Source organism: Fistularia commersonii, chromosome 16 (genome assembly GCF_037954325.1).
Source record: "Fistularia commersonii isolate RoL2024-O1a breed Wild chromosome 16, RoL_Fcom_v1.0, whole genome shotgun sequence".
NCBI classification, from domain to species: Eukaryota; Metazoa; Chordata; class Actinopteri; order Syngnathiformes; family Fistulariidae; genus Fistularia; species Fistularia commersonii.
Genome location: NC_141299.1, coordinates 403,276 through 427,194, shown reverse-complemented (window position 1 = coordinate 427,194; position 23,919 = coordinate 403,276). Strand labels below are relative to the sequence as shown.

Below are 23,919 nucleotides of genomic sequence, written 5' to 3'. Positions count from 1 at the left end.
CAGTCTGATCTTCTCTTCCTGCCTCGCACTTCCTGCCCTCCCTCTCCTCCAATATGCAAAGAGAAGAGGCAGAATGAAGGGGAGACAGATGCGTCCGTGGGTCAGGATGTTGGATGGGGGTTGCCGCTGTCTTCCATTCAATGACATCTTTCAAATCCTCTCCATTGGTGTTCGCACACAAAAAAGTGGGGAGTTGAAACCTATAAAATGTAATAAATTGAGCAAAATAGACGATTTGCAATGGTTGTGTCTGGCAAAATGCTTCTAGATTATTTATTTTTGATAAAACTTTTGAAGTCAGCTCCTCATGCTAATGGAATAACTGCTATTCACTGACGTACTCTCAGAGAGATCAAAACACTTAATTGTGAGATAGCGGTGAATGCTGGGGGAAAACAGTTGACGGGACGCGCGTAGTTTTACGGCAACCTTTTTTACCCTTAAATTAAAGGTCATGACACACACACACACACACACACACACACACACACACACACACACACACACACAACACACACACACACACCACACACACACACCACACACACACACACACACACACACACACACACCACACACACACACCACACACACACACACACACACACACACACACACACACACACATACACACATAAACTCACAGATACGCAGCCACACTCAAACACCAACTTCAAGCACCTGATGAACTGGGGTTCTGGAGGAGGAAGTGAAAACTCGGTCCATCTGCTTTGACAGGAAGTCAACAGAAGCCACATAGAGGCATGCTGACGTCAATCAGAGCCACAGGAACACCTCCCCACACCACACACACACACACACACACACACACACACACACACACATACGCCTGTTGCTCGATGATGCATGTGTCACCAAAAACACTCATTCAAATCACACACCTTGTCAATCTGGTTGCAGAACTGCAGAGGATCTTAAACACCAGCTACTAAATTAGTACGTAAACGTAGCCTACTGAGTGGCTAGAAGTGCTCACACTCACACACACACACACACACATGCACACACAGAAATAAATGCCATTTAACAGCCCTGGGTTGAAAACAGCCCTGGTTATTCTGATTCACTGAATTTACCAAACTCGTCTGCACCACGCCCTGTCAGGTGCAAGCTGTTTCCATATAACATAGCGGCGTAGGTCAACAGCTGACATTGTTTTCAATGTTTTCAGGTTTCCTCTCCCTCCCCTCTGCTGTTGTCACTCCACTTACAGATGTTTTTTTTTTTTTGTTTTTTTCTGTGAAATTTAAACAAACAGCATCGATATCGAAAATCTGACATGTAGCTCACTAGCACAAAACAACCGGAAACAGCCGATGCTGCAACGAGCATTGAACCCATGACACATTTTGGAACCCACACCCCTGCCTGCATGCGAGGTTGGGTCGATGTGACTTTTTTAAATTTCACAAAGTAGTGCAGATCCGCCATGCTGCTTTGTTTTGGGTGATGAAGACGATGAGGAGGGTCGTACTTGTCGGTTTGTTGTGGTTACCATTGAGGGAGCTGCTGATGGAGGGCAGAAACGGATCCCACCAGCGCAGACACACGGAGGAAGAGGAGGATGTGGAAGTGGAGTAAACTGACATCTTTATATGCATGCTAACACAAACACAAACACAAGCACAACACACACACACACACACACACACACACACACACACACAGCTGCTTAAAATCAACTGTGATGAAAGTAAGCAGATAACTGTGTGTGTGTGTGTGTGTGTGTGTGTGTGTGTGTGTGTGTGTGTGTGTGTGTGTGTGTGTGTGTGTGTGTGCCCGACCAGTTCAACTGTGTTTCAGCAAAGCTAATGAGCTTGATGACAGCAAGGACTGGGGTGGCCCGGCTCCAACCGGTGCTCTGGTAAAATTGGTCACGTACGCCAAATTTCAGGCGGGGTTTCAGGTCAGTGCCGGAGGAGCCGGACTTGTCTCCAGCTCGCAGAAGATGTTGGGTATGAGAGGACGGCATCCCGAGACTCTTACCTGGCAGACACACTCTGGTGATGGGAGGCTGAGTGGTTGCAGCAGGGGACCTCCTGGAGGAGAGAAATATGACAAAGTGTCATCTCGAGCTGTCAAAGACCCTGATCGCAAAAGTCATGGCTGGTATGCAGCAGAGGCGAGTCATTCCCCAGATCCTGGCATCCAAAGAGGAGACAAGAGTTGGTCCCTTGTCCCACGGTAAACCTGCCTCGCCATGCCAAAGTTACAGAACCTCCGCATTTTTTGTTTCACACCAGAGAACCACCAGAGAACCATTCATTCATTCATCAATACTGTGGGGTGATCACAGAACCACATATAGACATACAAGGATTTGGGACAATCAAGACCAAAACAGAAACACACAGTTTGAAAAAAAGTTTTTACCCCAGAACGGTCATCGCACTTATTTTGGCACAACCCTGAACACTTGAACTTCATATACAGTAGGGTGCAATAAATCCTTTTCTGTCCAGTTTTCTCTTTTTTTACTTCTTTACTTTTAACTTTTTTCCTTTCTACATATTTATCTCTTTATTCTTCTACTTCTTATTTATATTGTCTCTCTCTACATATTTTATTTTATTTGTGAATTTATCAATTTAAGATATTTGGTTTTATATTTTTTCTGTCTTATATCTCTAATACAGAGATGCTGTTATTGTTGTATTGTTATGCTGTGTCCTGCTTTTTAAGCTTGTTTTTGTCTGTTTTGATTCTACTGAACTTGAGAGCTGCCATCAAGAAATTTTGTTGCATTCTGTGAAATTACAATAACTTGAATACAATCATCCACCCTCTCATTCCCACATATATAGGGGAATGTTCACTCTTTCATTCACACGTCTGCACCATGGAGGGTCTCCAATGAACATCCGGCATGTTTTTGGACTGTGGGAGGACCCCAGAGAATCCAAAGGGAACCCATGCAGAGACATAGAATCAAAACAGGGACCTTCTTGCTTTCAGGCCGCCTACATATGTAAAGATATGTAAACATATGTAGGTTCACACATTCCCCCCCTAGACATACATGATGGGAGCAGATAAAGGCAGAAAACAGCTGATTGGGCTCTGTGAAGAGCGTTGTAGAAAGCAGGGCGCGTCACTTTCACAGTCATATGGCTCTGCTTTTCGTGAGCTTTGACGACAGAGTGGCGTTGTATATTAGTCTCGATAAGCTAAGATAACCGGCTAACAGCTGTTCATCTGCATGGATTCCCATCGCGCCACTCTCGGTATAAGCGAGCCTTGTGGTACAGTAAACTATGTGTAGGTAAAGGGCGTGTTTTTTCAGCCTCTGGTCGAAACCAACCGTTATTCTCAATTATTGTCCTTGAAATCTGTAAAATCTATGTATCTGTCCCTCGTGCATGTGGGCAAATGTAGATCGGGAAGTTTTAACACAGTCGATGCAGACAATGGATCGCTGCAGCCTGTGAGCGCGAAGCCGTCTCCCTGCTTGATGGCGAAGAAAAGGAGGGAAGGTGCACCACATCCACGTTTCTGAGTCTCTGCATCGGGAGAATCACCTGTGACCCGAGGTGTTTCTCTTCTCTTAATCTCTATTTCTGTTACTTTTGTGTGTGTTTCCGGCCGTGCTCTGCCTACACACCACTGAGGAGGGAGATGATTCTTTGTGAGGCCTTGTCAGTGTCTACTTCCACACGGCTGCACTCTTGGTGTAATCCAAAAAGAATAATCTCAAAATAAAAAAAATATGATCAAAATGTAAATATATATCTATCTATATATACATATATATATAGATAGCTATATAAGCGTTGTGTGTGAAAGCAATCCGAAATGATGTGTGTGTGCATTGATGGGCCGGTGTCTGAGAACGCACTTCCCCTCTTTTGCAGCTCTATACCATCATCTAGTGGTGGTATTGGGAATTTTGGGCTCAGAGCACCCCAGTGTTTTTAAGTATTCAAGAAAAAGGACCTCCAAAACAATATCCTGCAGCGACAGGATGGTTTTCGATGAGGACACGCATCAGACAAAGTCATTAAGTACAAGGTTATTATATAGAATTTTCAACATTTGGTTTTGAGCTTACTCCCAAATATGTCCCTCTGGAGCTGGAGCCAAGTATCATCTGACGCATATGTGGGGGGGATGTGGCAATGAAAGGTGAAAGGCCTGTGGGCTGATGCCAAACTAAAAATATGACCATTTATTGTCCCCTAATGCAGCTGCAGCCTCAGCAGTGTTACAATGAGAAAAAAAAAAATGGCTTATTAGAGAATACTTACTTGCTGGAGGCACAGTGGACGTTGGTCAGCACAGTGAAATTGTTCCGTACACTTCTAAGACTTGCCAGGACCTTGACAAGTGGAAATAGAGATAACCATTAGTTCGTTGTGTGTGTGTGTATTTAGTGATATTTGTACTTGAACATGGAAATGCACACAACATCTGTTTGGCATGAGAACATGCCTTGAGAGCATTCTGTAAATATCTATGTGCCATAAAGTCAGAGGTTGGCTTCAGTGAGGTGACTGTGAGGTGACTGTCCACTGTTATTTCCCTGTTTTTGGACTGAAATTAAATAAACATGAAAGGGGAATTAAATTTTAGAAATTAAAAAAGAAAAATGACTCCTTCCTGGGTATTAAAACGACAGGGCACACCGCTCTCTTAAGGCTGAGACAAGTACTACAGCTAATTCCACTTCATTGGTCCTGACTTTCTGATTCTAAACAATATTCTTCACACAAAAGATGAGGCATATTTACCTGAGCAAAAGGCGTCACAATCAGGTCATCTCCATGTCTGCGGGGGGGGAACATAGCTGTGAGGTTTGTCTGCCGATAGCAGCCTTCTTAGCAGACAAACGTGGCTCTGCAATTGTTATCACTTAGAGTGCATACTTCTATTAAGACATCTAGGTTAAAAAGTGAAGTATGTGCAATTTGGAGCTGTGTGGGGCTCTGTTTGGACGTTTTTAGCCTTTTCCCCTCAAAGTGTCAATCATCACTGCATCCAGGCTGCAGCAGTTTCAAAAAATTTATATAGTTATATAGTTTATATTTTCTACTATTTGTTGTGCTGTCTGTTATTCGGTTGTGTGCAATCACATGGCTTTGTGCTGCACTGGATTAGATTTAAGAAAAAAAAACATGATAATCATTTTTATTGCAACCAACATCATCCTGAGATATTGTGTGATTCAGGCAAAGTCACTTCCTGGGTGGATTAAATGTTTTTAAAATAATGTTAGATGTGTTTATATAAATATGCCTTATGAAAGGGTCACCATGACCGGCGATCTGCCTCCTTCCAACCCTCCTCGTCAACTAACTTCCTGTCTGCTTCACCTCCATCCATAACCCTCCTCTCTGCTCCTCCTTTCTACTCACAGTTCTGAGGCGATGGAGGAGTTCCGCGACATCGACTTGGGTGACAGGTCGTAGTCGCTGTCGGATCGATACAGGAAGGACTCCCTGCGTTGGTTGTGGCCGGGGAAGTTGGTGTGGAGGACCAGACCGGAGCCCGGGGAGGCCTGGGGGTCCAGGGGGCTGCAGCTGGCAGAAGGGCCATTTTCCACATCGAAACTGAAAGAGCAAACGCATTGATTATTAGGATGGTTTTACTCATGTCGGCTCTAAAACTCTAAGAAATGACCATCCTCATTGCTGTGGGAATGTTAAACAGCACCCAAGCAGGTTCTTCGCTTTACTGTCAACTCCTTAAGACTTGAGCTGTTGTCAAACACACACTTCTAGAAGACAACACATGACGTTGCAAGACAAATAGGTCGCCAGGGGAACCAGAGAAGCCTGGAAGTCGAGTTGGCAATGTGTGTTTTGACATCGAAGATTAGATGACCAAACAAAGCCGGCGTGTGACTTGTCTTTCCGCCGAGCCTTGTGTTTCCCTGTGCAGGGTGCAGGGCCCTCACAGCCCTGTGTCTACAGTAAACACACTGTAGAGCAAGGCGCTACAATAAATTGGCAAAACCAAAAGCACTGCATTTTTAGTAGTGATAATAATATTTAGTTGTAGTAAGCATCTTGAATTGCACACACACACACACACACACACACACACACACACACACACACACACACACACACACACACACACACACACACAAACACACCAGTGTGTGTATGTGTGTATGTGTGAGAGAGATCCAGTGCAAAACGCTTTGATATTCATTGGTGTGAAAGGGTTATATTTGTGTTGAGTTGTCAGCCCGGTGCTACCGTCCATTCTTTTGTAAAAATATTGAAAAGTACCTATAATGAGTGAATATATAAAAGTATTAGATGTGTATCTGAGCGTATTTTGCACACATGCATGCACATACACACACAGACATATACATGTATGCATGCCTGCATTATACACTGAATGGTCGACTGCCTTCGCCCTTGGGCCAGCTGGCTGCTTTTGCTGTTGTGCTCACATGCAGAGACGACAAACCCCGGATCCAGCTGGGCATTGTTACCCTACACACACACAGACACGAACATGCACACACACACACACACACACACACACACACACACACACACACACACACACACACACACACACACACACACCAACACACACACTTGTTTTCTTTTTTCCACAGTACAATAGTGAGCCTTTCTTTACCCTCATAAAGTCTCTCTGATTCCACAGGAATGAATGAAAGGAGTGATGTATCATCCCCGGACATTTCCATCCAAAATGGCCAAACTCGTATATAAAATCTAAAAATGTTTTCATTTCTTTAAAGCGCAATGCGAGACGAGATAAACAGACCAACTATACGAAGTACGTGTCACCGGTGCCACGCCCTCCCCCCGCGCTGACCATGACCTGAGTCATGTCCTAATGACGTTGTCTTTACGGTCATGTGAGCTATGCACAGAGTCTGAAAGAGAGTGTGTTATTCCAAACCCCCCCCCCCCCCCACACACACACACACACACACTTCCCCGCAGCCATTGTGTGAAGTACATTCCCCACCTGCTCCAAGAAGTGATGTTTCACATGTGTCAAGTGTTGTTTTTTACCTCAGACAATGAGGTCCCTTGGCCTGTGTGTCGAACTTTCACGTTCCCTGAAGGAGAAGTCTCTCCTTGACTTTCTTGACATTTTTCTACTGCTTCTGGTCGAAGGTCAGCTCACTGTACGTCTGCATGTACAAGCACGATCCTCCAAGTATAGGTATCGGTGGACATCCTTACAACAGCACCTGCTACAGATCATGTGGAGTCTTACCTTCAGGCAACATCAGCCAGAGCAGGTCCATCCTGCAAAAGGCCCTTCGACGGGCCCTCAGAATAGGATTAAAACCTTCCAAGAACCTGGTTCTAACAACTGCTAAGCTTGAATTTGGCTCCAGGAAGTAGTCTCCCCTAAAGAGGATCCTATTGGTTTTGTATTCCCACAGGCAGCGAGGGACCATGGTAGGGACGGGTTTGACGTACACAGTGAGCACCTCACCTCAAAAACCAACCACCAAAGAGGAAGAGGAAGGTGACATGGACCACATGGAGGTGGATGCTGCCACACCATTCATGGAGTAATAACCAGGGACAATCAGATGGCTGGAGTGTTTTCATCTTGTATTTTTATCTCCCGGCGCTGGTTCGCCGTGTGAAGAACCCCGTTAGCTAACTCCAGACTCATTTTAGCTAAAATATAGATGTTCCTCTGCAAGCCCTAGAAACCTCTCTGAGGCCTTACAGGCCAGAAGAGCGCAGACCTCTTGGTTGGTTCATCTCTTGCTGCTTCTGTCCATTTTGTTCCAAGAAAACATCTAAGCAGTGACCAGGAAAATTCTTAAATATGGTGCTATGTAGTCTGCAAGACGAATCTGGTAATGGCCGTGGCTTATGAGCTCTACCGATCACCGATGAGTTCCCGTGGAACCATAGAGAGCGTGCTGAAGACCGCAGGCTGGAGGTTGGAGTGAAAATCCCGGGTGTAGAGGCTTCATGACGCACTTCACGTGTTTATGTTTTTAATCCTGTAGCAGCCATCATGTCAAAAAAAATCATTTTTTTTCCCCAAATGGCTGTGTTTTCGTCATCCTGTTACACTGAGCCAATCAAGAAGTGATCCCTGTGACCCAAAAGCTATTCGCTAGGATGACACGACATTCTGTTCCAATGTCGCCTCTGAGCGCTGGAAGAACTGTGACTGACTGATGGTAAGGCGGAGGAGGCCGCCTGATGGACAGCCCGTCATTTCAGAGGCTCTCCAGATGGCGGGTTCGAGGGGTTTACGGCTTGCCACCGCATCGTCAGCCGTTTCTGCTGATCCGTCGTTTCTGGGATTGGCCCACATCGGCATGCAGTATCAACAAACAGCTAAGTGCTATGGCAACTTCCCTGCTGGTTTTATATATATTTATATATGTGTGGTCAGCGCTTCACAGCGAGAAGGTCTGGTTGGATTCCCACTGGGGGGATTTGAGTCTGTGTGGGGTTCCTCCGGATTCCTACAACAAAAGGAGGAGGTTTTTTTTTTATTAACTTTTTTAAATTTCATTTTATTCTTGATGTTCACAATTTTGATGCTGCTACCACATGTGCTCCCTAATTGCACCCATGGGACAAATAAGGTTTTTTTGATTCTGATTCTCATCTACAGAGGAGGGATAGTGAATATATTGGCTGACAGATGCTGGAATTGGAGGTCTAGAAGAAGACCGAAGAAAAGATTTATGGACGTTAATCCCCTGAACCCCTTCTTGTTCGCAGTGGTGATGGACAGCTGACAGATGAGGTTAGACAGGAATCTCCATGGACCATGATGTTTGTAGATGACATTGTGGTCTGCAGGTAGGAGGTCTCGAGGAAGAACAAAGAGAAGATTTATGGACATGAGAGAGGATATGAACTTAGTGTGAGAGAGGAAGATACAGAGCATTGGGTTAGACGGAAAAGGTTGATTCACTGTGACAACCCGTGAAGAGAAAACCCCAAAGAAGAAGAAGAAGAAGAAGAAGAAGAAGAAGATGAAAAGAAGAGGAAGAAGAAGAAGACTTTGAATGAATGACGGAATATAGAGTTTATATTTATGTGGATAGCTGTACCCAGACTGCTGCAGGAATAGTATCCTGGCACCAGATAAAGGGAAGGAAGAGTTTAGGCAGGAAACTGTTGGCTGACGCTCCTCACTGTGTTTACTGAGTGAATGAAAAGAAAATGAATTTAATGAAACATGAAAGATGGTATGGTCCTGTGTGGTCGTGGCAAGGAGGGCCAGGGAGATATATCTCCAGACCTCCCGAAGTAGAAGACAGGGTGGAGTTGTGGAGACCATCCACAGAGCTTTTTGTGACGGGATGAAATTTACCAGAGTGCTGGAGTTCCCCTGGTGACAGAGCCGTCCCATCAGAGACGGCTGTCTTACAAGATTTCTCCACATGGAGGTTCTGGAAATACAATGAGAGCAACACCTGGGCCTGCAGGTCCGTGGTGAAGCACCACCACATATGGAGACGTACAACCATTCACTCTCTCATTCACGTTGCACAGACGTACAGCCGTCACACCTTTGGTCAATTCAAAGTCTCTAATGAATGTGGTTGGATAGTGGGAGAAAACTGGAGAACCTGGAGGAACCCCACGCAGACATGGGGAGAATATGGACACTCCACAGCACAAGGAATGAGAAGTGAACTGCCAGTTAATGACTCACACACTGCACTTCTGGTTTCTTACCCGCCATCAAAACAAACCACTGCAAACACCAGAGTCTGAACAGGAAAGACGAGCTGCCATGCACATGTGCATGCGCGTGCAAACACACAAACACACATACACACAAACACACATACACACACACACACACACACACACACACACACACACACACACACACACACACACACACACACACCTATGCCAAGGAGGGTGGTCCAGGATTGCATGGCCTGGATCTCAATATTTACTCAGGTTTGTATGAAAACCAAAGAGCCAAACGGCGAGACAAAAGGGGAAGAACACTCAGGGGTTCGACTCCAAAACCATGCTTATTAATAGAAATTAGGCACCAAGTTGTCACTCCTGAACGCTGGGGCCTTGGATTCATCTGGCAGATGCTCTCAATTAGCGAAGAGAAGGTCTCGTGCAGCACTTTCAGGAAACATGAAAGTAGAGCGGGAGGGACTGCAGACACTGGCATGAGGCTAATGTATGTGTGTGTGTGTGTCTGTAACATCGGGAAGCAAGGAAACTTTTCTGAGATGTTCGAATCACACATCGTAAGCTGGTGGGTTTTCAGAGCTGCTTTTTTTCCATTACGCCCCAGCCTGAGGACGCTCTGGCTTCTCGGGGTCACACAGCTGCTTCTCCCCACAGTTGTCTCGTCCTCCAAGAGTTTCCCGAGAGGAGATCAGGACACTCACATCATCCCTTTCATGATCCATCAGCTATTTCAATATAAATGTTTGTAGAAACTGGATGGATTACAAATGAGTCAGTCACGTTTTCAGTCACGTTTTAGTCATTTTTCAGCCAAAAACGTTCATTCACACGACATTATAGCTGATTCAGAAAAGATGTCAGCCACGAAGATGGATGGATGGATGGATGGATGGATGGATGGATGGATGGATGGATGGATAGATAGATAGATAGATAGATAGATAGATAGATAGATAGATAGATAGATAGATAGATAGATAGATAGATAGATAATACATTTTACGTATGGATGCATTTTTTGCGTTTTCGTCATCCTCCCTCCACTCCCAGGTTCTGAGCCTCCATTTTATCACAAATTGACTCTGCTACAATGTTCGTCCGTCCGCAGCCTGTGTCGACGTCAGAGGTGACCATGTTTGACCTCAGTGAGCCACCACGAACCTTCAGCTTGTCCACGCTCTCTTCTATTTCCATTACGACACACTAAGCAAAGTGCAAGGCAAACATAATACTGTAAAGACCACAAACCCGGCGCGGCGCGGTGCCCCACCCAGGCCTGTGGACGGGAAAATAGTGGACGCTGTTTGCTGAGACTCTCGTCCTGAAAAAAAGTCCACCAAAAGTTTTTTTGAAGGTGTAATGGAATCTAAGATGCGTTGGCTGCTGTGTGAGAGAAAAAGGGTCTGGGATCACTGGAACAGAAGCAGGGACAAACAAAATGCCTCATTTAAACCACATTGTTCTTGGTCTACTGACCAATTAAAATCTCTGTTACATACACCGCTGTTCCTCTTTTCCTTTTTTTGGCCTAAAAAAGCTCTTTTGTATCATCTGCCATCATAACCAAAACGCTGGAACTGGCGTGTGTGGATTTTTTTCCCAGCAAGTTTCCCCACCAAAAACACAATTCGGGCCTTTTACAGATATCAAAATGTTTTGGGTCATATGACAGCCCCCCCCCCCCAACACATATGGGGTTTGCATGGGGCTTTTATACTCTACTGCCTTCACTGTCACAAACTACAAATATGGCATCTCCACTTACAGAGCATGTTCACCCATTCACACAGACGTTGGCAGAGACCATTAACGTCAACACAGGGGGTTCGTTGTCTTGCATAAGGATGCTTTGAAGTGGAGCTGGGAATCGAACCGTCAACCTTGAGAGTCGCCATGTGTGTCCAAGCAACAACTTCTACACCTTGCATGGTCTGCCAGGCGCTCATCCCCGCAGAGTACACAGTCTGGTTTGTTTTTTTTCCAGTTAAGTCTCGTACTTTCCACAGGAAAGCCTCCATCACGAGTTATAATGAATTAATGAATGCATATATGAGAGTATCAAAGTTCCTACCCTTTCCAAGGTTACTCCAAATTTTTTTTCTCAAATTTTTTTCAGAATTCATGGGACGGCTCACGTTCAGCTCACGTTTCTCCTCCTCACGTTCAGCAGGAGAAACCAATATTGATGGTTGCACTGCTCTCAACCAGGTGACAGACTGGCTGTGGAACCACGCTCGTCACTTCTTTCACAAATCCAACAGTAAGAAACAAACCCAAAAGCAGAGCTCCATGTCTGCAAGCTGAAGACTCTGACAGGATTTGAAATGCCAACCACCAAAAATTCAGAAACAACCTTCTACAACATTCTGATGGCTTCCGGTTGGCCAGGAGTTAAACAGCTGTGGCGCCGCCTCCCCCTCTGCCAACTTGGATCATCAGTAAAACGAAAAAAAGGTCACTTTGGCATTCTTGAAGGAGAGATAGGCTCATTTTCATAAGATAAAATAAGAAGCAGTGTGCTAAACATGAAGCCGAGTCGTTTTATTGTACATGCCGATGCAATTGCACAGGCAGAGTATGCAAAGGCAACGGATGGGGCTTATTGATGACTAAAACTCGGAAGAGGAAATACCAGGATGATAATAATACATTGTTTCTGTGTGTCGTTGTGATAAATGTCTGCTTTACTGATAAAATCCCACACATCCGTACGCAGACGATGATGACATGGAGTCTAGAGACTAGAGACCCAGAAACCTCCTCAAGGATACAGCCTGGATACAAGATGGCCACTGCAAGTGCGGTTCAAACTTGTTGGTATAGTTGATGAAGTTGAAATTACAAATCTGGAACAAGTTGTGAACGCGTCTGCTGTTCTTCACCTTTGGGTTACTCCCATCAGTCCCATGTCCAAAATCGTCTCAGTCTGACTTTATCCCAGAACATCTAACCTGTGCCATCCCAGATAAAGTGTCCACAATTGGGATATTCTGGACTGGTGTGACGGGGAACTCGGAAAAAATCAGTTGGTAAACTGTTGAGATGATCAGAGAGGCAATGGTGGAAGGCAGATCATTTGCCTGGACTGATAGGACCCATGCAGTGGACCTCCAGAAACAATGGAGGTGATTGAAATTCGATTTATTATTGATCCTGTCTGAGGACAGCAAACAATTAGGATATAGAAAATGTGTGTGTGTGTGTGTGTGTGTGTGTGTGTGTGTGTGTGTGTGTCCGAACCTGTGAGCGTGGCTGTGGTTGGCGGCATGCAGTCTCCTGATGACTTCCTCGCTGAAGTCAAAGTGAACCCTTCCTCTGGCACAGGGCGAACGCCGGTACATTGCCCCGACAAACAAACGCGCGCGCACACACACACAATTACTCATGCACACACTACCTGCCACATACTGACACACATCAACTAACGCACACTCGGGGTTACCATTAAAGAGACTCCATGTCATATACAGTGACCTGAAATGTGTGTGTCACAGACTAAAATAGCCATAACTGATTCTCCGTGACTATTACTAACAAACAAAAGTACCAAACTCACTGAGTACACACATTCTGAAGTACACTGAGTACATACACTTCATGAAAAAAAAAACACTGTGCATTCATGATAATGACAATATTACTATATTATATCTAAAATAACCCTTAACAGCCAAAAGGTTACCCGGCAACCTGGAACAAATAAATTAACCTGGAATCCAAACACACTCGGCCTCATGTCACCCAGCGCGACCAAAGAGCACCAAAACGTCACACTCCCAGCGCCCGTTCACTCTCTGATACTATGTGGACTCCTCTCTCTGGTAGGGGCTATAGTTCCTCTCCATTGTGTATGTGAGTGTGTGTGTGTGTGTGTGTGTGTGTGTGTGTGTGTGTGCATTGAATGTGTGTGTGAGGATCTCTGTTCCCTTCAGTGCAGCCCAGCGGAGTAAAGAGGTGCGTTCAAATCCCGGACTGGAACAGGCGGAACGGCACAATCTGCCGCTGCCCTTGATAGCATACGTTGAGTGCGTGTGTGTAAAAAAGGGGCCGTATAACATCTTCTCCATGTAGGATGGGGGGGGGGTTCCCTCCAGCAGTGTGCATCGGTGATCTTTATCGAGCAAACTACATTTCTATGCATGTTTACTTGACCAAGCTTGTCGGCATCGTGCGAGAGAGAGGGTGGCATCTGGTACGGAGGCGGGGGATTGCAGCCAGATGGTGCACTGTACAATAATAATAATAATAACATATATATTATTATTTTAATCAAATACTATATTATTGAGGTTAAGCGGTACAAGTATCTCAAGTGTGATACTATGAATTATTCCAGGATTTGCTCGAATGCTAAGAGAAATATATACTAATACATACTAATAAATACCCATTATCATGTCTATCTGACATTTATCTTTCCCAAAAGAGAAAAAAAAACGTTTGCATTGATAATCTACATCTGATTATTCTTGGGCAAGTATATTTGCCAGTCTCCGGTGGTTGAGTTTCTATTTCTAAACAGGTGATTTGATTGATTTCTTGAAATGATGGGAACATGTAACAAAGACACGACTTTGAAATCTGTCAGCTACCCAAATCTAAGAGCTTGAAAGGAACTATTGCTATCGGTTTGTACTGCAATTCATTTCATTCACTCTTGCATCCTGCTATCAGGGTTGTCAGGGTGCTGGAGGTGACCACTCAGCCATTATGCGAGAGGTGGCGGCGACAGAGACCATCCCATAAAGAAATATACAACATTCACCCTCGCATTGACACATCATTTATACAATCATTCATACACTCATTCACACGTCATGTAGAGACATACAACCATACAACCAATTCAACCTTTAATATCATTCATACAGCAAAACGAGACATACAGCCATACACCCCCTCATTATATAGACATAAAACCAAGCATTCAGTAATTCACAAATTGATAGATAAAGTCACCCATTCACCCTTGCATGCGCACGTCATATACATATATGCAATAATTCACTCAATCAATTGACGAGTTAAAAAGACACATGCTACCATTCACCCTCTCATTCACACATCATATATATATAAAATTGCTCAGTCCTTCATTCACACATTATATAGACATACAACCATTCACCCTCTCATTCACATATCATAAAGAGACATACAACCATTCGCACTCTCATTCACATAACATATATTCAAACAACTGTTCACCCTGTCATTCACATATCAGAAAGATACAAGCATTCATTCATGCATTATATGGAAATAAAACCATGCATTCCCTCATTCACAAATCATATAGATACATATATCCATTCACCTTTGCATTGACACATAATATATGTACATACATACATATGTATATTATATTATATTATACAATCATTCACTTACTCAGTCACACATCATCTCATCATATAGGCATACAACTATGCATTCAGCCATTCACCAATCATATAGATAAATTCACCCTCACATTGACACATCACATTGATTTATACAATCATTAACCCCGTCATTCACATGTCATATACGTCAAAGAATGAAATCCAGAAAGGTTCCCTTTTGGGAACTGACCAGGAAGCTTCTGGCTGTGAGGCTGAAGCTCTGACCTCTGCACCCCTGTTGTGCTCTTTAAACTGATCCATAATATTTTTAACTCCATCCTCCGAGAAACACAAATCTGCAGTTACAGCTTTCATTTATGATGATTTCAATTCTTTGAATCCAGTCAGTTTAGAATGCCGTTGAATGAGGTGCGTTTTCATCCAATGAAAGGTAATGTTACACAAATCCTAACGACTCCCCAGGCATTGTGAACAAAGTGCTACAAAGAAATGTCTTTACTGTAAAAACCTGTTGATGCTTGTGAAACCACAGCCAAATGACTTCCTCCCAGGGCAGGCCTTCAAAGCCAGGTCACGCCTTCCGCCATCTTTTCCCCTGCAGTGTCACACCGTCATAGCCCGAAGGACACTTCCTTATCGTCTCTGCGCTGTAAACCCAAAATCAGGTCAGGGAGCTTCCTTGGGAGAAACTGGCGCTTCATAACCACACCCACCGGGGGGCAGCGTTTACCCATCTCCCACGTCACCAGAGGACTGTACACGGCATGCGAGATGGTCCACCGGGCGAATCGTTGTCTCTGTTTAGAAAGGACTGAGCCGTGGCTAACAGAGGATGTGAACTGAGAGGGTGACTGGCGAGGCAATGGCATCGAGCATCCTAAATATCATGCTGTGGACGACGCCTCCCAAGAAGATGGGCTATATCATAAATCCACAGGGTGCAGATAAAAGTCTATTAGACCTGACTGGGTTGGGGGTGCCAAGCTTGGACATGAAAAGGAAAACACTCACAGGGTTTAACATCGATAAACGGTCACATCACAACACCTCGCAGATTCAAAATGCTTTCCACTCAATTTTGTTCAATTCATTAATTCATTCATTTGTTCCCATTCCAGCACTCCCACCATTTGCCCTCTCATTCACTCGTCTGGACAATTTTAAGGTGAACCTCCTGCATGTGTATGGACTTCTGGAGGAACCTGGAGAACCCTGAAGAACCCCACGCAGGCATATGGAGAATATGGAGACTTCACAGAGAAAGGGAATCCAAACAGGAACCTTCTGGCTGTGAGGTGGAAGAGCTAGACACAGCGTCAAAGTTTTGTGTTGTAATAGCGAAACATTGTCTGGATGGGGTAAAATTATCAAATGTTGCTTTAACACAGCGACACCTTCTTCTGGCCCTGGTCAAACTCAAATGTTAGTGTGTGTGTGTGCAGATAAGATAGAAGACCTGCTGCCACACTGGATGTTCTAAGAGCAGGAGATGCAGAATATCTGTCTTGCTGCCATCCCTATCTTCTACCACTTCGCTGTGTATAACCAAACATTTATCAGAAAGAGGGCTGTGTGTTTGGTTATCTTTTGGCTGTAGAGTCAGCACAATCCAATGCTCCAATGCACACACACACACACACACACACACACACACACACACACACACACATACACACACACACACACGCGCACAGTTCCACCAGGGTGTGTGTGATGGGATTTCACCCAACCATGCTGAGTTATAGCATACAAACCAGGTGTAGTCAGTGTTTGAGAAGCGTAGGGGCGTGCAGCCCCTGCCTCCCCCCTGATATTCAGCCCGACCGGTCAAAACTTTCTTTTCTTTAGTGTGCTGGTGGGGCGGTGCCTGGACTGGTGAGGTCAACAAGCTCAACAAGCTAGTGAGGAAAGCCCGGTAGGTGGTGGGACTGAACCTGACCCATCTTCAATCAGTGGCTGTGGAGACGGTGAAGGACAAACTGGAAGCTATCCTGGACAATCCTTCCAACCCCCTGCATGATGAGCTGTGGCTGATGGGCAGCTCATTCAGCCAAGGGCTCATCCCACCTTGGTGCAGGACTGAACGCTTCAGACAATTCTTTATACCCACAGCCATCAGACTGTATAACAGCAGTCTGGACCGCACACAACTCTGACCAGCCAGAGGGGCATCTGTGCTACCACCACCTCACTACCTTACCCATTCACACGTGTCATGCCCTAACTCTGTTGTCTATTTTTATCCCTGTTGGTCTCAGCCCATCCTGGTTATTTTTGTTTATTTTTGTCATTGTAATTGTCACTCTGTTTATGTTCCTATAGTTATTGTTGTCATTTTGGTTGTCTATTCTCACCCTTGCTGTTTTTTTTATTTTTTTATTTTATCCTGTTGTCTATTTCTTATCCTTGAAATTGTTGTTGTTGTTCACAGCTATCTATTTATTTGTGTATGCCTTTTGCTATCTTTTAAATGTCTTCTAATTGTCTCTCTATTTATATTTATATTGTTATTTATTTATTCTACAACTGTTAAGCTGCTGTAGCCAAAGAAATTCCCCCTATGGGTATCAATAAAGTTTATCTTATCTTAAAAACACCAGTGTGATGGCGCCTCCCATCTACAACCACGGTGCCGAGGAAACCAAGGGGAAAGTACACAGCGGCATGCAGGCACCCAAGTATGAATTGTTTTGCCCACAATTCATGCTTGGGTGAGGAGGAGAAAGAATTAGAGTTGGAGGCAGCTCAAGAAGATGTGGAGTTTCATCTTTGGGGAGGGAGTGGAATGGCGGGGATCATGAATGAGTCCATCAAAGGGAAAGGATGCAAAGCTGTTCGGGAGATAAAGTCAGACTGATGGAAGGATTGGTGAAGATCTGGGTAGAAGGATGCTGAGGTTGGAACTGCCAGGCAGGAGGTCTAGAGGAAGACCTTAGATGGAGGCAGATGATTGACAGTGAAAGGAGCAGCAAGAAGGAGGATCAGGTGACGAGACTGGGATCCTCTAACTTGTCTTGAATCCTCAGCGTGTTTCCACTCGCCAGGCCTTCAAAAATTAAAAAAGCCCCCAGAGTGACTCAAAACAAGGATTCACTTCCTCACTGTGGGTCGCAAGGAGACTACACCCAGGTTGACACTTCCCCCACTCAGACTTGGTCTGACATTGTGTCCCTGTCGGGGCTCACCAGTGAGATGACTGATAGTCCACCAAGATCTCCGTGGGGTTGACCTGCAGGCACCAACACCTGACCCAGAGGGACACAATGAGAACTTAGAAGACGTATGTTTAGGACAAACAATGCCATATATGGATTCTTCTTGAAATCTTCTTGTTGTTGCAACTGGACTTGAAGAAGTTCTGAGGAACTGAAGAGATGTCTCGAATGGTGGCTGAAATGTCTCCAAGTGAAGAAATCCAAGTCCAGTTGCCACAACAAGAAAATTGAGATCATGAGAACCTCCACAGAAACGGCATATACGGGATTTCCAGCGGCCAGAATTGATGTACAGTGGATATTTAGGAGTTTAACGGATAACTAATAACTAATTTTTAAATGAATCGATATGTTATCAATTTGTTACAGACTTCAAGTTTTGTTACTTGTTTTTTAATAACAAAAAATGTATGAAAATAATAATACATGATAAAAGAGAATGCAAAGAAATTTACTGGATTTAAGTGTGTTCACCTTGAAGGTCGGATGAAGATGAGGAGGAGATGGGTGGAAGAGGTTTGGGGAGTTTTTCATTTGATGCTCCATCCTTGAACATAAACTGAATATGAACATGAACTGAAACCCTAATGATCTGTTCCAGACCCCTGTGTTTGATATGTTTTAAATAAAAATAAAAAAGATCTAAAAATATTACCCATTAATTTTATAAAAAATTCTAAATATATTTTATAAAAATGTTAAATATATTAAAAAAAAAAAAAAAATATATATATATATATATATACATACATTTTATAAATTAATAATAATACATCAATTACCTTTAAGATCAGATAAAAATACATTTTTCATGTTGTGCTCAATCACTTAACGTACTGGCTCTACCCTTAATGCTACAATGTTCTTCTTCTTGCTACTAATAAATTCTGCATGCTTCTAACCTGTCCCAATGGAAGTCCAGTCTTTGAAGGGGGTTATTTAGTGAGATAAGATTCAGGGCAAATAAGATTGGACTTAAAACCAGAGGCAAAACACCGACCAAAGGAGCCTAAATTCTGCAATCCTGAAAGAATCCTGACCGTGATGAACAAAAACGAACACTGATGAACACTTATAAACTCTAAAGAGAGCCTGAGTGCATCATATGCTGCAGCGCACACACACACACACACACACACACACACAGACGGTAGCAGAAATCGATTTCAAAATCAAAAGTTGATTTTGGGTTCCTGTTCGTCATTTTCCAACTTGATGACTTACGTGAGCGAATTCATGGAGGAGGAAAGAGCCCAACTGGTATTATTGAGCTGAGCGGCAGAAGGGTGGTGCGTCCTGGAGTACCATCGACAAACAGCGTTCTCAACAACTTGCCTACCCGGCCACCGGTCAGCAAAAATGCGTTATAGCCTATTCAGTCCTAAATCCACATTTCCAAAAAACAAGACAGGATGTTTCCCTCTTAGCGTCTGAAGCGTTGTTGTGTGTCCTCTCCTGGCGGCCTCCCCTAAGGTCTGAGGGGCCTCACACACAGGTCACGTTTCACAGGTGATCTCTGATCCCGGGGCCTCGAGTAACAAAAGCATTTCGGATGCTTTGCATGAGTACAGTTAAACTAAAACAAACAAGAGGAACTGAACTGTAGCTTTATCAAGTCCTGCTATTTGGACAAAGACAATTTTCAATTCATTTTGGAGCAAGGCACCAGAGGAAGGCTTTCTGCTTCACAGGCAGCTTAAGATGGTTCCATGGTGTCATTTCTGTGTTCACTCTTGCCGTAAATCCAACTGCAAGGTTTCCACCGGGACATGACAAGAAATCGTCTGTTGCTTCTATCTGCCCGATAACACCGACACTCCCTTTGTGTCCTATCTCATTGGCCTAGCCGTGTGGCTAATGGTATCATTAGCCTCATCATCGTCTGAAATAGTCATAAAAATAAGTATAAAAATAAGATTCCCACTGTCACTCCCACTGTCTCCTTTGTGTTTGTCTGCTGCCTTGGGAAGGAAATTATATTTTCAACACGGCCGAGTGCAAAGTGTTTGAAGTGGCACAGCAACCTCTTTCATTTTCTCCGAGTTCCATTTTCCTGTTACCCGGGTTACCTCCTTCAGGCACCTTTGGTCCTTCAGGCACCTGCTGATGGTACCTAGATGGGGTCCTATTACATGCCGCTGATAACAGGATACACGATCCTGCCGTTTGAGGGCAACAGATGAAGATAAATGTGCTTTTTCACCTCCGTCAAACGCCGTGTGGAGCTGCCAATAACAAGTCTGTGTGGTTGGCCATTGTTTCGGCTGGGAGCCCTTTTCGCTGCAGGTATGGGCTCGGAAATAAAAGGGGAGGGTGATGGACAGATGGGCTGGAGGGACTGGATCTAATGGACTTCAGAAAGAGTGTAATCCTGGCAGAGCGGGCTGCATGCTAACATAGTCCTAATATCTATGGTGCTGACGCTTACCTGGTAAAAGCTGAAATGACACAATAATGGCATAAATATTCACTGTAAAATCTGAACCAGGACACAAGTGGAAGCGGGAGGAATGAGGGAGGTGCTTCCTGGGCTATCACTCAGCAGAGAGAGCGAGCCTCGCGCTAAATGTAAGTCTTCTCAAACAGGAAGGTTTGAAAGTTATTCTTAAACAGAGAACCTGTCCGTTCCCTCAAAAGCAATGCGACTATAACTCTGGAGTGATTTTAAAAGGTGTTAAGTTCAAGTACCACCAACACATAAAAACCCTTGGCTAAATTGGCATCAACAGATGGGAAATTTAATTCCAAGAAATCACATGGCTATCAGAGCGAAGTGGCCTTTACTTTCTATTTTCTATTAGAGTTGAATGAGGTGTGAAAAAAAAACAACAGATCACAACATACACTTGCCTAGAGTGATTCAGAGTTCAGCTGCGTCACACTTGAAGACACACCCCTTGAAGACACACACACACACACACACACACACACACACACACACACACTACTAACTCCAAACGCAGGACATAAAAGAAACTGTGAGTCAGCCGGAAACTTCTACAACCATCAAAACACACTAACAAAGACACACTCAGCCGGGGATTTCTTCCAAAATGCTAACGTGGTGGTGGTGATGGGGGTGAGGCGGTGGGGGGAGGGGGTAGTGGGGTCCTGAAATTAATAATTGAGGTAAAAGACATATCCATGGCAACCAGATCTGTGCACCCTCTAGTACAGAGAAGAATCGAAGGGAAGAGATGACAGCCGTGCAAACGCTCCTCCCCAAGAACGGGAGGACCATCGCCAGGTGGAGGAGTGAGATCTGCGTGGCTTGATGTCAACGCCATTGTCTCGGCTGCCGGTGCATGTCACGCCCCCACAACATCCACGTGCGGGTCATGTCGGCATTGATCTTGCGATGCTCTAATTTTTGCTTACTGCTTATTTTTGTTTATTTTTGTCATTGCTATTGTCACTCTGTTTATGTTCCTATCCTGATATTGTTGTTGTTTACCCTGCTGTCTATTTATTTGTGGATACCTTTTGCTGTCTTCATTGTCCTCCGATTGTCTCACTGTTTATAGTTATATTCATATTTATTGATACTATAACTTTTACATTGCTGTGACAAAAGAATTTCTCCAATGGGGATCATTAAATTTTATCTTATCTCATTTACAACATCTTTAAATCCCACCTAGCAGGGAGTGGGAGCAGAATCCGTCATGACAAATGTTTGCAAGATTAGCAACTAATTTGTGCATAATTGGTGATGAAGCAGCTTACAGCAATGGTCTCTGAGCAGCGCCGCATATCTTCCGTCGTGCATGGGGACACATCCAGCCCAGTGGAGGCGAATGACGTGGATGCGCTGCGTGTCTCAGAGCAAACATCCTGACCCAGTTGCCATGGCGGGCTGTTTCAGCAAAGCATCCAGGTCGTCTTCTCCATCTCCATCTCCATCATTTTCTCCTCCCCTTGTCTACTGTGCAGCCTCTTCTATCCATCCCATTCCTTCTGTCAACAACTAATTGTTACACTTGAAAGCCACATGCACCTCCTTTCTACTTTTGCACACTCAGTTGTTTCATCAACGCCGCCACTCCTTCGGATTTCATCAGACTTTCTATTTCTGGATGCTGTTCTTGAATGTTTCATGTGCGGCCCCACCTGTGTGTGCGTCTATCTCTATCCCTGCCTCCACGAGGTGAACAGTGCAACCTGTTTTTACAACCCCTCTGAGTTCATCTCTGCAAACAACAGCCACTAAGAGGGGCGCTTTAATCCGTTGCCTTCCTCCTTTGAGCTGCTCTTTAATTAGTTTTTTTTTGCAAACAAATGTAATTAATTCCTTAGAAAACACTCTTTCACCCAAAACAACTATTTCTGTGCTAGGTGTTGGGTGTGTCTGTGTGAGTTCAAGGGTTTTCGTGTGAGAACTTTGTGCTGAGTAAAGCAGACCGGAGATGCACTTTCATTACAATGTATTGCATTCTGTTCTTTTCTGTTCCATCCTATTTATTCATTCATTGAGTGATCCTCACTGTCATTGGTCAAGATGCGGGGTTCAACCTGGAACGGTGGATCACAGGGTGACACATAGTCATAGAAACGTTCACCCTCTCATCATCACATCACAGACACAACCATTCACACATCATATGGCACCATCCACTATATCAGTGTTTCCCAAGCTTATTTGAGCCACGGCACATATATAGTAGAAAAATCAGAGGTCAAGCCACCATAAATCAGTCAAACGCGTATTTAATGAAATAGAATGAAAGAATGTAGTCTCAATTGACTTAGTGTGAAATCTGGCCCTGTTTGGTTGAAAACAAAGCTGATATTCTTGCAGGAACTAAGGAGAGACACAGTGTAGATCTCCTTCAAATACTCTGAGTCGCTCTCTTTTTAGTCTTTATTACAGTCATGCTTGAAAAGCCCAGGGTCAACAGTCCAGAGTGTTGGAGAGTGTGGAAAAGAGGTAAAGAAGCAGATTCAAGCAGGTTGGAATGGGTGGAAAAAAGTGTCAGAGGTACTATGAGATAGAAGACTATCAGCCAGAATGAAAGAAAAGGTGGACAAGACAGTGGTGAGTCCAGCGATGCTGTATGGTCTAGAAACAGTGACAGTGACCAAAAGACAGGAGGCAGAGTTAAGGTTGCAGACATTGTTGAAAATCTCTTAGGATCAGGAATTAGTCCATCAGAGGGACAGCACATTTTGGTGTTTTTTTGAGAGACGGTCAGAGAAGCCAGACTGAGATGGTTGGGTCACAGAGGAGGGGTAGTGAATACATTGGTTGACAAAGGTTTGTGTTGCAAACACACACACACACACATACACACACACACACACACACACACACACACACACACACACACACACACACACACACACACACACACACACACACACACACACACAAGCTGTGGATTTGTATGATAAGAGCAAAGCAGGCTGGGCTCTTGAGGAGAGGGAGACAGAGGGTTATCGGAGGGCTGCTGACATCAGCGGTGATGAGCGTAAAGGGAGTCTGCGTCCACTTCCTGTGTGCACACGTCTTTCTGTAAGTGCATTGTGTTGCTCGGTCTCACACAGCCTTTAGGGGAGATAGCACGCGCAAACACATACATGCAAGCTGCAACTTGAGTCAGGGAATCAGATTCCAGCCCCTCTCCTGCACAACACTCACAGACCTTATTGCTCTTGTCTCATGCAAACACACACACATACACACACACACAC

At 44.3% G+C, this 23,919-nt stretch overlaps 1 protein-coding gene across 3 annotated transcripts in view; it reads right to left on the bottom strand.

Moving 5' to 3' along the window:
• The window catches only part of pde4ba (phosphodiesterase 4B, cAMP-specific a), a 127,050-nt gene that overhangs the window by 66,009 nt on the left and 37,122 nt on the right, over positions 1–23,919 (bottom strand). For 2 of the 3 annotated variants that reach the window (XM_086161396.1, XM_086161397.1), the window contains 4 exons: positions 5,373–5,567; positions 4,749–4,785; positions 4,266–4,336; positions 2,008–2,060 (listed from right to left, as the gene is read on the bottom strand). In XM_086161396.1, coding sequence (XP_086017522.1) covers positions 2,008–2,060; positions 4,266–4,336; positions 4,749–4,785; positions 5,373–5,567 — 356 coding nt within the window. Of the gene's footprint in view, positions 1–2,007; positions 2,061–4,265; positions 4,337–4,748; positions 4,786–5,372; positions 5,568–12,908; positions 13,441–23,919 lie in introns of those variants that run through there. The other variant, XM_086161395.1, reaches the window with a different exon arrangement.